At 49.5% G+C, this 17047-nt stretch overlaps 2 protein-coding genes across 2 annotated transcripts; one reads left to right on the top strand and one right to left on the bottom strand.

Annotated features, from left to right (window-relative positions):
• Nucleotides 1-30: 30 nt before the first annotated feature.
• PSV08DRAFT_365722 (eukaryotic membrane protein family-domain-containing protein) lies at nucleotides 31-2983 on the top strand (the record flags this gene model as incomplete). The annotated part of the gene is made up of 2 exons (XM_014225501.1): nucleotides 31-2268; nucleotides 2330-2983. 2 exons carry the CDS (start codon nucleotides 31-33, stop codon nucleotides 2981-2983), a joined length of 2892 nt encoding a protein of 963 aa, XP_014080976.1.
• Nucleotides 2984-16155: 13172 nt separating this feature from the next.
• On the bottom strand, nucleotides 16156-16448 carry PSV08DRAFT_332305 (HTH-23 domain-containing protein; the record flags this gene model as incomplete). Its single annotated transcript, XM_066092743.1, has 1 exon — nucleotides 16156-16448. A coding segment is annotated over exon 1 (211 nt), but the record flags the coding sequence as incomplete, so codon positions are not given.
• Between the last annotated feature and the right edge of the window lie 599 nt (nucleotides 16449-17047).

The raw sequence follows: 17047 nt of genomic DNA, 5'->3' as shown, positions 1-17047 counted from the left end.
ACTCGCAAAGAGACGCCAGCTCTATGCGCCATGAACGGAGCAGACACACGGACACGCGGTGAATTGAACACGAGGGAACAGCTGCTGCCGACACCCACGCCGTCACCCGAACCAGAAGCAGATGATGTGGCACCTCCGATCGATCGCCGCAACCATGAAGAAGCGAAGAACGAAGAGATGTTGCTGAGCACAACAAATGGCGCCAAGGAGGAGACGAACAGCGCTGTCGGTTCGCGTGCGACAAGCAGGAGACCCAGTATTCATGAAGAGGCTATACAGTCCGACACCAACGAGAAAATTCGACCCATCAAGCGACCTGGAGATGGACGGCGAAAGAGCAGTGTATCGGACCACGACAAGATGCTCAAGCTCAGCCCCCGCCAGATTCATGAGCTTACCAGCGAGCCTTCGAATATTCCTGTGCGTGCGGCGACGCCAATTCCCGAGGACGAGCTCGAGGACGCAACAACACTAGAGAATATGGATAATCAGGGCAACAAGAGGCCACGGGGCTCGGTCCTGGACAGACCTATAGAACTCAATGGCACGAGGCACGATGTCAGCAAGGAACATGGCTCGCGAGGTCGGGAGCTGACCCAAGAAAAAGAGACACTTGTCATTAAGACCCCTTCTACCGAGTTGCGCAATGGCCGGCCAGTGCCTCTATCGCGGTCCATTACCACACCTGCGCTCGTGCGGAGAACCACTTCAAGATCACGGTCGCGAGCACACAACCACACGAAAGAAAGCGAGGAAAGGAGGCAAGGTCGACATGTACCACCACCGCTAGACATGCCGCACAAGGAGGCCACATCCAAAGGCCACGAACGACACCGTGAGCCGCGCGACGTGCGTGACCACGTATCACCAACCACAATTGCTCTCCCATTGCCGCCAATGTCAATGCCTACCTTCCTCTCGCTTGAGCTCTCTGCGACCCGTCCCTCTCCACTGTACATCTATAGACCTGCTACCACAGAGTTTCCTTATGAGTCTTCCGAGATCAAATACGAGCGCTTGCTCAATTTCTTAAGGATACCATTGAAGATTGAAATTATCCTAGGATTCGGCGCCTTTGCTTGCTTGGACGCTTGGATGCACGTCTTGACCATCCTCCCACTACGCTTCCTTCTTGCCATTGCCATCTTGATCAAATGGTGGGGCTCAGTCATTGTGAAAGAATTCCGTGATCTCTGGGCTTTCGTTTACAATGGTCTACCCCGTCTATGGCAACGAAGAAAGCATGTCGACGGGCCCACACCTCTTGCTACCCCAGCTGAAGAGGAATCACCATCCATATCGCGGAGACCATCTGCTACCTCGACAGCCAGGCAGGATCCTCGGGCGTCAACGAGCTTCCAGTTTCCAGACCTAAAGGAAGTGAAAGAGCTCAAAGCGCGACGACCTCGGAACTCGCGATTTCGTCATCGCCGTACAAAGTCAACACCGTCTACGCTCCAACCAAGCCACAAGGCGGATATACTCAAAGGCTTACTGGTCATTGCAAGTTGTTTTGTTCTGATGCGGTTCGACGCGAGCCGGATGTACCATGGCATTCGGGGACAGTCGGCCATAAAGCTCTATGTCATCTACAACGTCCTCGAGGTTTGTGACCGCTTGTTGTCTGCCATGGGCCAGGACGTCCTTGAATGCCTTTTTTCCCGCGAAACACTTGATCGGAATCCCGATGGCAGGAGCAAAGTGCTTCGTCCCCTTGGCATGTTCTCGCTTGCCCTTGTGTACACAGTGGCGCATGCTACTGCTCTCTTCTATCAAGTCATCACACTGAACGTAGCTGTGAATTCGTACTCGAATGCTCTACTCACACTGCTCATGTCGAATCAGTTTGTGGAAATTAAGAGCACTGTGTTCAAAAAGTTTGAAAAGGAGAACCTTTTTCAGATTACCTGCGCAGACATTGTCGAACGTTTCCAGCTGTGGCTCATGCTTCTGATCATTGCCATGCGTAATGTAGTCGAAGTCGGTGGTCTCAGTATTCAGAGCAGCGAAACATCATGGACGGCCATGTTTACGGGTTCTGCCAACGCGTCGGCTGGAACGGCGTTCAAGGCATCGAACATTATTCCTATGAGCTTCACCATCTTCCCCAAGTACATTGCCCAGGTGCTCAACCCGTTTTTGCTGGTGCTGGGCAGTGAGATGTTTGTAGACTGGCTGAAGCATGCGTACATTACAAAGTTCAACCAGTACAAGCCCGAAGTGTACAGCAAGTTCTTTGATGTACTCGCGAAAGATTATTATTCAAATGTAGGACCTTTGCCCTACCGTTCTGTGTTTTCAATATTACAAGTCAACTAACAACACCCAGGCCTTCGCCGACGCAGACCTAACCCGCCGACTCGGTCTCCCCGTAATACCTCTCTCCTGCCTCTTCGTGCGCGCTGCAATCCAAACCTACCATATGTTCATCGCACTGCACATGCCGCCCCCTCTCCACGCAACAACCACATCCCTCACCTCGGAAGATGGCACATCTTCCTCGCCCGCCACGACAGCCGCCCTTGCACACATTGATCACGTCTTCCGTCGCGCGCTAGGCCGCTCCTCGTTCGGCGCCGGCCTCGCCTCAAAACCGTGGTACCACCCGCTCTCCTACACGCTCGACGACCTCATCGCCGCCTCAACCATGCTCATCGTCTTCCTCGTCATCTACCTCTTCTTCCTCGCCTTCAAGCTTCTCCTCGGCATGATTCTCCTATCTGTCAGCCGCAACCGGTATCACGGCATGCAGGAGCGCGAGAAGATGAGTGTGGAGACGGGCGGGAAGCGTATAGGGGGCTGGGGCGTTGTGGATGTGGATGAGGAGAAGAGGAAGGTTATTTATGAGGATGATGCCGAGGGGTTGAAACGGTTGAGGGAGAGGGATGAGAAGGCGAGGAAGAAGGAGGCTGAGGAGAAGGAGAGGGGAACGGGATTTGGGCATGTCAGTCGGTATGCTATGGTTGCTAAGAGGATTTGGTGAGGTTGGACTGGGAGTTTTTAGTTGTTGTTGTTTTTTTGAAGGGAGGGGGGGGGGGGGGGGGGGGGGGGGATTGGAGTGATGAGTAGTTTGGGGGATATGGGTATAACTGGGACGATGCTTCTCTCTTTCTCCATATCTCAGCAGATGAAATGTAGATTGTTTCTACTTTTATGATAATAGATTTTATTGTCAATGCCATTTTTTTTCTTGTACACGGGATTTTTCTTCTTCTTCTTCTTCTTCTTCTTCTTCTTCTTCTTCTTCTTCTTCTTCTTCTTCTTCTTCTTCTTCTTCTTCTTCTTCTTCTTGTCTCCACATCTCCCATGTGAGATTAGCAGACCGAAACGATTAAAAGGGTATAACATCTAACCAAAAGGCCGTATATACACATTTATTTGGCTCCGGCCTTTCGGGAACGTTTTTATAAAATAAAATTTCGGGATTTATTAGAACTAGTTATACAGGTATTCAAATCAGCAACCGCGCGCGCCCATTCTTAGCTCTACCTATCGAAACCGTCACGCCCGCCCATTAATATCGTCACGCGCCAGCAGCGTCTATACGAGCAAATCGTCCGTAACGCTGTAATAGCAAGTCTATCTCTAGCCTATTAAATACCTAGCGCTTTACTATAAATCTAAAGTACTATACCTATCTACGCCTTACTTTTACTTAACTAAAACCTCTCTAAAAACTCCTTCTACTAATTAGTTAGATGTTTGGCTTTTAAAGTATCTTTAATATAGATAGCGTTCTTATATAGCTACTCTATAGTATTTATATTTACCCCTTTTAGGTTAATATCTATAATACTTAAACCTACTAAGTAGATTTTATACGCGTCTAAGTTACTTATAAGTACGTACTCGCTAATCCGCTAGATCTCTTATAGCTTAACTATACTAGTAGAGTCTACGCTAGCTTCTAATCTATAGAATCTTGTTACAAGTAACAAGAAGGATTCTCTCCTTGACAAGTGACGAGATGGCTGAAAGCCTAAGGACGTCCACGTCAGAAGGTAATGATCATCGCGGGGCGAAGATCACGTGATTGACATCACGCCAAGACGACCGTCAGGCGCTAGTATGTGATGGCAGCAATCCTCTGATGGCAGCCATCAGGACATCAGGCCAAGCAAAGGAAAAGTCGTGATGGCAGTGATGGCAGGACTGGAAGCAATGAGGATATAAGGATGGATGGATTTCATTATTACTCTCGTTGTGGTCAAATTCAAATTGTACTTTCTTACTAGTATTCTTTACTTCACAAGATGGTTACATGTTAGTCTATCGAATAGATTAGTGTTGTCAAACCCCGGTTACATCCATAACTCTTTTCCACTACGAATCGCCAGACAACTCTCACGGAGCTAGTCCCCATTCCTACTCGCCCTAACCCGGATCGAGCCAGAGAAGTATTAGCACCCAACCCCGTGTAACACTTTGACCACCCACGGATTCAGTGGAGGATTAACCAACAGCGTCCGATTAAGATTCAGACCATGTCACAGAACTCTAACGAGTATGTCAACATTCCAGGCCCGGTGCCTGACGAGAACGTCAACATGACTGGTCATACCCAAGGAGGTATCAACGAGCCGGCGGCAGGGAGCCCCGAGTACGAACTCGTTAATCTTAGACGCGAAGGCCAGAATCAGGCTAGACAGATCGCCGAGTTGCAGAACATGATCAACCAACTCACGAGTCAGCTGATGGCCACACCGAACGAAAAGCCTATCAAGAAACCCAAGATGGCAACCCCAGACAAATACGATGGTAACCGGGAAGGGTTACGGACGTTCCTCACTACTATCGAGTTGTATTGTGGCTACAACGAGGTGCCAAACGACGAAGAAAAGATCCTTATGGCCAATACACACCTGAAGGGAAAAGCAGCAAGCTGGATGCAACCCTACGTGGAGGACTTTCTAAAGGACATCGACAACAAAGGAACAAAGGACGAGACGCGCACCTTGTTCAGCAGTTGGGCCAACTTCAAAGAGGAAATGGGACGCATCTTCGGGGAGGTAGACGCGGAAAGCCAGGCGGAGAAAGCGATATCTCGCCTGAAGCAGACCAAAGCAGTATCAGCTTATACGGCGGAGTTCAAGCAGCTACAAGCACGAATCAATTGGGATGATTCGGCACTCCGGACGGTATACGAAGCAGGTCTGAAGGAAAACATCAAAGACGAACTTGTACACTACGAAAAGCCGAAGGATTTGTACTCGTTGATCGAGTTGGCAACAAGAATCGACACGCGATTATGGGAACGAAAAGAGGCCCAGAAAGGATACAGACCAGGGCCACCCTTCGCCAACACCCGACGACAACGGAGTAACAAGGATCACGACGGAGACACGTACATGACCGGCAAGGTACAAGACAAGTCTAAGGATAAGTACAAAACCCGAGGAAAGTTTAACGACGGCCTTTCCGCGGAAGAACGCAAGAAGCGTTACGACAGTAAGGCATGCCTCCGCTGCGGCGAAGTAGGACACTTCCGCAGGGACTGCCCGAAGAACGAAGTCAAGCAAGGAGCAATCAAGATTGGGATGCTACGGATAGCAACACCTTACCCAACTGAGGAGCCAGACGAAACTCTCAGCGACCTAGACCTGTACGACGAAGCAAGACAAGCCACCGACGAGGCCTTTGAGCTAGTACAAGAGGCAATAGGACTCCAAGACTTCAAGTGGGACGACCCACTACCTACGGATTGGCAGGTTGAAGGGGCCGAAGTACTACGCCGCCTAAGAAACCAACAGTGCTGGATTTGTGGAAATACCAGGCACCAAGCCAACGATTGCGACATCGAAGGACGAGTCACAATCACGGGGCCTAGAGCAGAGGAAATTGCCTGCAAGGCTGCCCAAGAACAACCCAGGTTCAAGGAACCTGATGACGAGGAGACACCTCGGACGTTCAAGGAACGAATGGAGCAACACGAGCGCCTATGTTGGGTCGACTGCCCAAGACAGTGCGATTACCACTTGAGGAAGCGAGAAGCGACCAGGGACAACGAGGACGATTGCTGCCACACGAGTTTATGGCATAACGAGTGTCGAGTACTGCATTGTCACATGCACCAGCCAGAAAAGAAAGAAGCTCATGAGGAGCTATGCTGGACCAACTGTACGACCAATTGCCAGTTCCATAAGGAACAACGACGGAATGCTCGAAAGGTAGACGACTACTACCATAGCACGATATCCGCCGAAGAATGCAATGCAAAAAACTGCAGGATGCACAGAGCTGCAAGACCAAGAGTCACGACGACTAGGGTACCTAGGCAGGAACAAGGAAAGTCCGAAAAGGAAAAGAGCCACGAACGACTCTTATGGACGCATTGCAGGAAGGGGTGCGCCTTCCACCGACAACAGTTTGAGGATGCTCGCGGAGTGAACGATTACCTCCATAGCACCCTATCAGCAAACATCTGTGAGGCAGACGGATGCCCGATTCACAGAACGAAGAAGCCGAATCCAAAGAGGAAGGCTGCGAAGGAAGACATACCGCACCAGAATACCCATTGGAGCTTCTGTTACGACGATCAGTGTACGATACACTATTCCGCCAAGGCAGGCGAAGGCTACTTTCCTACGCAGAGGAAAAGTAGGCAGTCAAAAAACTAGGATGCCACCAGGGACAGGGTCACGCTGGTAAAGGCAGTCCTAAAACGACCCTCAAGGAAGTACGCGAACTGGGAGCGCAAGATCTGCGGCTGCAGGCTACGGTACTTATAGACGGACACGAGGTGACGGCGCTCATAGACAGTGGGGCCGCACGAACCGTTATCTCACCCCGAGTGGTGGAGAAGAAAAACATACCCTATCGGACCAAGAAGGTGCCGATGCGAGTGGTATTAGCCGATGATAGTCCCACGACATACGGGAACGGCTGGATTCGACTTGAGACCGAGGCTGTATCGTTACGCCTGGCAGGTCAAGAAAGCCGAACGAAGATTAGCATTATGGATCTCGGAGAAACAGAGATGATAATTGGCTACGACTGGTTGTTAGAACACAACCCTGCCATCGATTGGCAAAAGAAGACGTTGCTCAGCCGAGAACCTGTGCACAAGGTTGCTGGAGCCAGACGTAAAGAGATGCGCCCGATTATCCAGAGCTCACCCCAGGACGGGAGGATAGGCCAGATCTCGCCGCATAAGATCGCGAGAATCTATGCGAAGGACCCTCAGAGAGTAGGAGTCATTTGGATACGGCAGGTCGCGACCACGAAGGAAGGACCGGTACCACAGGTTGCGCCCACGAAGGACGAACCACTGTTGGCGATTCCAGCAGAATACCGAACACAAGAGTTCAAGGAACTGTTCGAGGAAAATGAAGCAACAGACTTAGCAGAACACCAGGACTGGGATCACGAGATCATCCTGGAGGAAGGAGCGAAGTTGAGCCCAGGAGGAATGTACCCTATAGCGCCCGAGCACGATGCTGAGCTGCGGGATTACCTCCAGAAGAACTTGAAAAAGGGATTTATCCGACCGGGATCAGGCCCGATGGCCTCACCCATATTGTTCGTAAAGAAGCCTAACGGGAAGTGGCGACTATGTGTCGACTTCAGGAGGTTGAACAGCGTTACTCGGAAGAACCGATATCCCTTACCACTCATTACAGAGCTCATGGACCGACTCCAGGGAGCGAAGTGGTTCACGAAGTTCGACGTTCGGGAAGGATTTTACCGAATCAGAATCAAAGAAGGTCACGAGTGGATGACAGCGTTCAAGACGAAGTACGGACTGTTCGAATATACGGTTATGCCATTCGGGTTGACGAATGCGCCGGCAACCTTTCAATCAGTCATCAACAACGCACTCCACGAATACCTCGGAATCTTTGTTACCGCGTATCTGGACGATGTACTAGTGTACTCCAGCGGCACACGCGAAGAACATGTCGAGCATGTTAAGAAGGTGTTACGGAAGCTTAAGGAATACAAGCTATACCTTCAACTAGGAAAATGTGAGTTTCACACTCAGGAAACGGAATTCCTCGGATTCATCATCTCAACCGAAGGAGTGAAAATGAACCCAAAGAAGATACAGACTGTACAGGAATGGCCAAAACCCAACACAGTCAAGGATGTTCAATCCTTTTTAGGATTTGCGAACTATTATCGAAAGTTCATAAAAGATTACTCGAAGATCACGGCACCCCTTACGGAGATTACGAAAAGGGAAATAGGTTTCAAATGGGATCAGGAACATCAGGAGGCTTTTGATCGAATCAAGCAGATATTCCTGGAGGCGCCAGTACTAGAGATGTACAGCCCTCAACGACCCACCAGAGTCGAGACCGATGCGTCTGACTATGCACTCGGAGCTGTATTGTCACAGCAGTGCCCAGATAAGAAATGGAGACCGGTGTTCTACCATTCACGGAAGTTCTCAGGAGCAGAACTCAACTACGATGTTCACGATAAGGAACTACTTGGAGTAGTCGATGCCTTTGAACAATGGGAGGTGTACCTGCTAGGACTCCCCGACACGATCGAGGTTTTTACCGATCACCAGAACCTGACGAGTTTCATGACAACGAAGAAACTCAACCGACGACAAGTCCGATGGGCCGAGACGCTTGCCCAGTTTGACTTCAAGATTACGCACCGCGCAGGAACGCTCAACGGAGCAGCAGACGCTTTAAGTAGAAGGTCTGATTTGCGCGAAGAAGGTCATAAAGAACCACATGACGCTTTACTTAAGACGACGCCCGACGGCAGTCTAAAGTACAACCAGCCGGAACTGGCTAAGACAGCCAAGGTGGCCGAGCAGGTAGAAACGCTACAACAGCAATGGCAACGGAAAGTCACCGAATGGGTCCCACGAGAAGGGGAAGACGAGCTTGCAGGACTACTGCCTGACAAGCGGGAGCCCCGAGATTCGAGCAAGGCTTACGTACCCGAACATATGAGATCGAGTCTCATCAAGGAACTGCACGAGTCCAAAGAATACGGACATGCAGGAGTCGACGAAATGGTTAGACGACTGTCTAAGGTGTTTGCGATACCACGTATGCGTACGAAGGTGCAGGAAATACTAGGCAACTGTTTGGCATGTCACCAGAACAAGCCCAAGAGACATAAGCCCTACGGCCTGTTACAACCCTTACAGCCACCATCTAGACCATGGACAAGTGTAACGATGGACTTCATAGTGAAGCTCCCGAAATCGCGAGAACCAGGATCCGGACGATTATGCGACACAGTCCTAGTCATCGTATGTCGATTGACTAAAGGAGCAAAATTCGTGCCTACGGAAGAAACAATTACGGCAGACGAGTGCGCGTACGAAGTTTCTAAGGCAATGGTGTCAGAGCATGGGATACCTGAAGAGTTCATCACCGATCGTGATAAACTGTTTACGTCTAAATACTGGAGCACGTTCTTGGCGAAGTTAGGTGTTAAGAAAAAGCTTTCGACGAGCTTTCACCCGGAAACCGATGGCCAGACGGAAAGAACGAACCAGACATTAGAACAGTACTTACGGATGTACGCCAACAAATTGCAAGACAACTGGGTAGAGTTGCTACCGACAGCGCAACTGGCCTACAACAGCACGAAATCCGCAACGACGAAGCATTCGCCGCACTACGCGAACTACGGATATGAGCCGGTTGCTCATCGAGATCCGAGGGACATTGAAAGTATCGCGGTAGGAGCAGACGACAAAGCGAAGCTTATGCGAGATTTGCACGAAGAATTGAGCAGGAATATAGCTCAGCGAAACCTCACGACATCCAAAGCAGCGAATAAACTAAGGATTGAGGGACCAACCTTTAAGAAGGGGGACAGAGTTTTCTTGTCACGACAAAACCTGAAAACTAAACGACCATGCAGAAAACTGGACAACCTCCGAATAGGACCATTCGAAGTCCTAGAGGCAATAGGAAAAGTAAACTACAAGTTGAAACTCCCACAAGGCATGCGAATCCACCCTGTCTTTCACAAGAAACTCCTGGAACCAGCACCTCCAGATGCCGAGCTAGCAACGGACATAGAGCTCGAAGACGACGAGTACGAGGTCGAAGAAATTAAGGACCTGCGGAAAATCGGTAGTCAGTGGAAGTACTTGGTCAAGTGGCAAGGATGGCCCGAAAGCCATAACACTTGGGAACCTGAAGGAAACCTGACGAACTGCAAGTCACTGGTACGTGAATACCACCGGAAGCACCCGGAGAAGCGAGGGGCAACCCCTCAGGGAAAAGGAAGGAATAATCAAAAGAAGGATCGAAGGAGTCAGCCTGTAACCAGCCCAGATCAGCCGATGGTTCGGATAGCGGTGGTTCGACAACAGGAAGGCCCGTACCGGGGGCAGAGTTCCCCTCGGCCTGCTCTTTCGCCCGATCCTGAAGGTTCAAAATGGCAAGATCCCGATCAGCAAACTCTTGCTCTCGCGCCTCAGTCTCCAGAAGTTCACGTCGAAGACGAGAAGTTTCTGCAGCCGCGCGGGAAGCCTCAGCGGCGGCTAGAGCCTGACGCTCTTCAGCGCGCGCAATCTCCAATCGCTTTTTGCGCTTTTCGGCTTGAACCTTCTCCCACTCCTCCTCAGACACGAAAAGACTGCACGCAGCAGCAACAGAAATACAGCCAGCACAACGCCCAGTGGCAGTGTCCACGAAGCAACGAAGGTTCTTCTCTTCACAGCGCTTACAACGAAAGGTCATTTCGTTCCCCTGCTCTTTTACACGGTCAGCACGAGCGCGACGCTCGGAAGTTGAGTCCTGGGCACGAACACGGCGAGAAGATTGAACCTTGGGCATGGTTAGGAAGGCTACGAGGTAGAGACGGCTACAACGAGTGGGCGGGCTCTGACCTTATATGCAGCCAGCGTCTCAACACGCGGCACGGGAAAACGATATTCCAGGGTATCGAGACGATAGCCCTAAGAGGGGAGGTAATGTTACAAGTAACAAGAAGGATTCTCTCCTTGACAAGTGACGAGATGGCTGAAAGCCTAAGGACGTCCACGTCAGAAGGTAATGATCATCGCGGGGCGAAGATCACGTGATTGACATCACGCCAAGACGACCGTCAGGCGCTAGTATGTGATGGCAGCAATCCTCTGATGGCAGCCATCAGGACATCAGGCCAAGCAAAGGAAAAGTCGTGATGGCAGTGATGGCAGGACTGGAAGCAATGAGGATATAAGGATGGATGGATTTCATTATTACTCTCGTTGTGGTCAAATTCAAATTGTACTTTCTTACTAGTATTCTTTACTTCACAAGATGGTTACATGTTAGTCTATCGAATAGATTAGTGTTGTCAAACCCCGGTTACATCCATAACTCTTTTCCACTACGAATCGCCAGACAACTCTCACGGAGCTAGTCCCCATTCCTACTCGCCCTAACCCGGATCGAGCCAGAGAAGTATTAGCACCCAACCCCGTGTAACAAATCTCTCCTTTATCTACCTACGTATCTCTTTATAGATACTATTAGATAGATAGTTATAGAAAGCTATTATAAGTTTAATAGATATAGAAGACTTAATTAGTACTAAATAGCTTAAAAATAACAAGAGCCGCGAGAGGAAGTTTAATATAGTAGTAATAGGAGGTTTAGATAGGCTTATACTAATAATAAGATATTAAGTTCTAATAGATTTATACCTTTAATAAGATGCGATATAGTAAATATATAAGTATAGGAGCGCTTTACGCAATATATTCTTATTATAATTATAGTTTATTGTCTTATTATAACTATAGTTCGCTATTCTACTACCTTCGTTGTAACTATAGTTTACTAGGCTGCTACCTTTATCGTAACTATATTTTAGTTATTATACCTAATAGAGATTTGTCTATTTAATATATACCCGTTAAGAGGCTTTAGTAGTAATACTAACCTATTTTTTAGGGTTTAACAAGGTCTTACAAAGGTCTACCTAAATCCTTTTATTACGTACTTTAACTATAAAGTTAATTTTTTTAATACCCGATTCTAGCAGGTTAGGGTGTAGCCTGCTATTCTTTTCTAAGATAATTAATCTAATACGCTATATAGCAAACAGAGTGAAAAATGTTAAGCGATATAGCAAACAGAGTGAAAAATGTCAAGCGATACACATTTATGTAGGATTCTTATGGGGTAACTTTAGTGTATCGGCGCCCAAACCCATTTGTGTCTATCTTATCGCTTTGCTTTTCTCATATGTATATAGTAGGCGAGAGATGAGAACTTATCAAGCAAAACCCGACTAAAAACCTCTCTTCTCTCTCTTTCCCCTCACATTGCTTCCTTTTGTAAATGTACTTTTTTTTTTCATCGCGTAGGCAAAAATACTTTACTTCACTTTGTTCATCTCGATTCATCACTTGGGGAGGTGGGGGTGGATTGAGTCCGAGATAAGCCTTGGCTCTCGTGGCCAACCCCCCCCTCCAAACCCCCTCTCTTTATACGTTTTCCCTACGGCTGGCTGGTTTTATTGTTCGCGATTACAAAAAAAGATCAGTAAGGTTAATCCCAATGGTAGTTGTAAAAGATTACCCGAGCTATTGTTTCCATGTGGCCGGGATGGTATTTCCTTTTTTTTTTCTTACCTCCATGTCTGGATGATTGGCGCGGATTTAGGTTGTTTGATGCTTTTTCCTCCTCATTTGTGAGGATGATTGCAGGGATTTAGTACTTGCGATAGGGGGCTTTTTGCTTGTTTGGGTGGAGTGAGTGGGTGTGGTTGTAATCTGTGAGAGGAAGGAGTGTGTGTGATCGGTGATGCATGCGATGCGGGTGTCTTGTTTGGGCATGTGGAGTGGGTGCGTGATGGTATTTACAATGCAGGATTGTTGTTTAGGCGGAAGGCGTGGGTGTAACAGTGTTTACGAAGCGTGCGTCTTCTTTTGTGCGGGATTAAATGGGCGCGATAGTATTGTGTGGGAGGATGAGGAGAGGGGAGACTAGCCTTTGCGATTAGAGTTTTGAGTCAGCCATGTAGATACAGAATACTCCGCGTATTTGGTGATTGACGTTGCATGGATGCAAAGATAAAGGCGTCGCTAGTGATGCTTTCGCAAACGCTAGCGGTTTTGGCAAGCGGTTGTTTCCTATGGCGATATCAGGAATATTGTAAGCAGTAGCAGCTGGGTGACGCTTCGGAGCGGATAGTCTCGTATGCTATCTGTCTCGCATTTTTTTTGCTTGTTCTTGTCACGCCTTGTTCCGGTGAGAATAGGCAGAACAAGAGTTTCAGAGGTCGACGCCAGAAAGCTCGGCGGTTGGAGATTGTGTTTCATAGGCGGAGGATCGTCCTGTTTAGAGTTTATCGTCGGCATATTCGGCGGTATGTGGTTTCCATCGTGTTGGTGTTGTACGCGGGTGTTTTGGTGGGGCGGTTCTTTTGTCCGGATATTTTGGTCCATCAATAGGTGCATGCCTGGTTTCGTCCACAGCTGCAGTGACATAGTTTTCCTGCTCGACGTCAGACGCATGGTGAAAACAAGCTAGGCGGGAACGCTGATGTGTAGCAAGTGCCAGTGCCAGCCGCAGTGTAATGAGGGGGCGATCCCGTGCATAGTTCTCCGGGTATTCTAGCTGCTAGAGCAGTGTAAAGTAGTACTTTCAGGGTTTGTCCTGTCTGCTAGGGGGATCCTACTACTATGGGATGTAAATCCTTTCTATGCGATGGCGCTTCTGGTTGAGTTGCTTTTTTTTCTTGGCTTACTTATAGAAGTTGGTTAGGCACGTACATACGCGAATTCACGATATACAGATGCGTGCATTGCGGTTGTAAGCCTCTCGATAATGCCCTACGCCTTACAACTAGACCCCATTGTATACCGCAAAAACCAAGAGTGGCAGGATTGCTGGCACCGAAGAAGACGCATTTTATAGTGCAATCCAGCGGCCCTTTGCACGCATTATTGCAACAGGCTCAGCAGCATAGCGTAGCCATTGTCGGATGGACTGGGTATCAGTGTTGATGGCCTTGGGCATTGGCGGTATTGGGTGTGTCTATTCAAACAGGGCTTGCCCTCAAGATGTTGTGTTTGGCGAATGTATGTAGTATGTAAGAATACAAGTCGGTGGCCTGTGTCAGCGCTAACCAATGTCTGGGGGCAGCAGTGACATGTTGCACTGTCGTGGGGCGAGATGTTATCAACTCGCAAGATAGCGTGTAAGCAGCATATGGAACAGCGTACGGAGCGTACGGAGTGCGGTGAGAGGCCCTAGGTGCTTATGTACGGCGTCAGACGGTGCCGTACCAGTTGTGGCAGTATACACGTAGTAGGGAGGAGTGTGCTCGAGTCATTGAACCACTACTGGTGGTGGCTTGGTCCAACGGGTACGGCATTGGGATATCCGGGACAAATGTACATGGGGGCTACGGAACCGCGAATCGCGTCTGGAAGCTGCTCAACATTCGGCCGGGAGCGTGGTAGTAATAAGGCTGGTGGGGGCGTGGCAGTAATAGGGCTGATGGGGGCGTGGTCGTGTCGCGGATGCACAGTGATGCAAGGCGTCTGTGTGTCCCGGGACGAGCGACATCCGCTTCCGTTGTGCGCTGCCAGCCTACGCTAGCACTATACTGTACCCGGAACCACCACGCAAGTCGACCCGGAAACAGCCCTCTCTGCACCAACCTAGACATATTCCCTCCATGAATCGCTTCCCACCCCACCTGCTATCGCTGCCACATTTCGTCCGTCATCAATGCTTGTGCTTGTGCTTGCGTGACGCTGGCACCCCGACTCCGGCTTGGAACTGCCAAAGACAACGGCCCTGTAAAGGTGACTGAATGAGTGAACGAATGAATACCCATTGCCCAAGCGAAAAGACGGACAATGCCAAGTCGACAAGCACCTCTACCGTCTTCTTTTTCTCACCAAGCGACCTCTCGGGCGTCCAGCGCATGTGGCGCCACCAGCTTCCTTAACGAACACGGCGTATACGGTGTAGCGAGGGGGCTTTGTTTTTGCTCCCTTGAAGTGTGGCAAAGGCTTGGCCATGGCATAGCAACCACTAGCCGGACAAATTGTAGCGGAAAGTGGCCTCTGGCAGAGATCCGTATCGTCAACATACATGCTAGTTCCGTAGTATACGTATGTTTATACGGAGGTGCCTTTCAAAAGTATTGTCTGCCAAGAATAATCTAGCCGATGTACGGCCGCCTTAGCCGAGGCTTGTCTCTCCCCTCTATGTACTCATTGCCACCTTGTAGCTCAATGATCTTTTGAATGTGTATAAGGATTCGCTCAATCCAGGCTTGGATCTTAAGTTGCGAGAGATCTCTCCAGCAGTTCTGCCAGACTCTGACTGCCTCAGCCCTTGACTGTGGAGCTCCTTTCTTCGTAGTCTCTCTTTTCATATAGAACCAGCATGGCTCAATACAGTTACAGTCTGGCGAGTTACCACACCAGAGTAGTCTCTCAACGTCGTGCAGGCGATAGATCACACTCTGGTAGTGGTGGGCGTGGCTAGGTGCCTTATCCTCCATTACAACAGTCTGAGGTCTATCTTGGAGGCATTCTTTGGCGAAAGGAATCAGCTTTGGGATCAGAACGCAGGTCTGATATCTCCACCAGTCTATGCCACCTCCAGACGTGCGCACCAGCTTGCCTGTCTTCTCTGTCCATCTCCATTGAGGCTTTCTGCCACGCTTATTACGTAGCCCTATCCTCCTCATAGACTCTAACAGCTCCCACTCCTCTCTCTGTAGAGGCTCAAGCTCAGCGTTCAGCTGCTCAATCCGACGAGCAGCATCCTCTTTCTCTGCCTTTGTCTCTGGCTGATAGACATGGCATGGACCTTTCTTGTCGTACGAGAAGCAGCCCCAGAACATGAACTCAGAGTATCCCTTCCACCTCTCACGGATGCAGCTCTTGACTACTCTCTCGTCTGCCTTTCTCCAGACTCTGTAGCCCCCACGTCGGTGGTTAATCACCACTGACGTCTCGTCTGTCCAGATGACATTCTTCCAGTCCTCCAACGTCCAGTCCTTATGCTCTAATGCCCACTTAAGACGAGCACTCCTCATCTCCTGTGTCAACCCAGGCTTCCTCGTTGGCTTGGTCTTCCTGTATCCTGCTGCTCTTAACACCCTCCAGACGGTAGAGGCAGAGATTTCGACTCCTTGGAGACTGAGCCCACCAGCAAGGTCAGCACAGCTCTTCTCTCGTCCATATCTATCGTGTCGTACTTGTTGGAATATCTGCTCCTTCACCTCCTCTGCCTGCTTAGCAGGTCTACCAGTCTTTGGAGCATCCTGAACGTGGTGTGGAAGAATCTTAATAGGAAGTTCGTTTGGCTCAAAGCCTGCAGCAATAGCTCTACTATAGATACGATCAACAGTACGAGGGTGAACACCAGTTAGCGCAGCAACTTGTGACGTATTCTTGCCAATAGGAGGTGACTTCAACGCGATTACTAAGGTACGGGTATATATATCAGTATAAGGAGCCATAGTAAGAAGATAACTACGTAGTAGCAGGTAGGCTGATCAAACAGCTCCTCAGCTCAAAGGTGGGAGTTGCGCCAAGAAGAGTTGCGCCGAATCGCCGAGATTAGCGTCAGACAATACTTTTGAAAGGCACCTCCGTACGCACATGGTGCAATCATTCTCCCGCCCGTGTGGCAGGGGCACGGCAGGGGCACGGCAGGGGCAGCGATACCAGAGCCGCACGAACATGTCGGAGGCATGTTGTGCAGGCAAATGCGCAATTTGTCCGAGGGAGCTCGGCACGACAGGTGCTGCCTTCTGTCTAACATTCCGAGAGCTTTTTTTTGTCCAAGTATTGGTCCGACGACAGGGTGCTGGATGCTCGCTTGCACCCAAAACGGCATAATGTCCTGACTTCGATACGATCCATACGTTGGCCCAGCCCAATGGTCCAAATCCTTCACTAGGCCGGAGCCTGGGGCTACATTATTAGCTGCTCCTCCAGCTCTAGCTAGCATGCACGTCTCCCCTTGTTGTCTCCTATCACTCTTCCGGGACTTTCCCCCCAATCTTACTACCTTCTTTTTAATACCTTTCTCCAGCCTTACTCTGTTTGCAACATTTCATCGACTATACTTGGCCCTTGAGCGGCGACATCTCGCCCACC

This window comes from Bipolaris maydis, assembly GCF_028858645.1.
Source record: "Bipolaris maydis strain C4 unplaced genomic scaffold PSV08scaffold_15, whole genome shotgun sequence".
In the NCBI taxonomy this organism is placed as follows: Eukaryota; Fungi; Ascomycota; class Dothideomycetes; order Pleosporales; family Pleosporaceae; genus Bipolaris; species Bipolaris maydis.
This window is presented reverse-complemented; position numbering and strand designations above follow the sequence as displayed.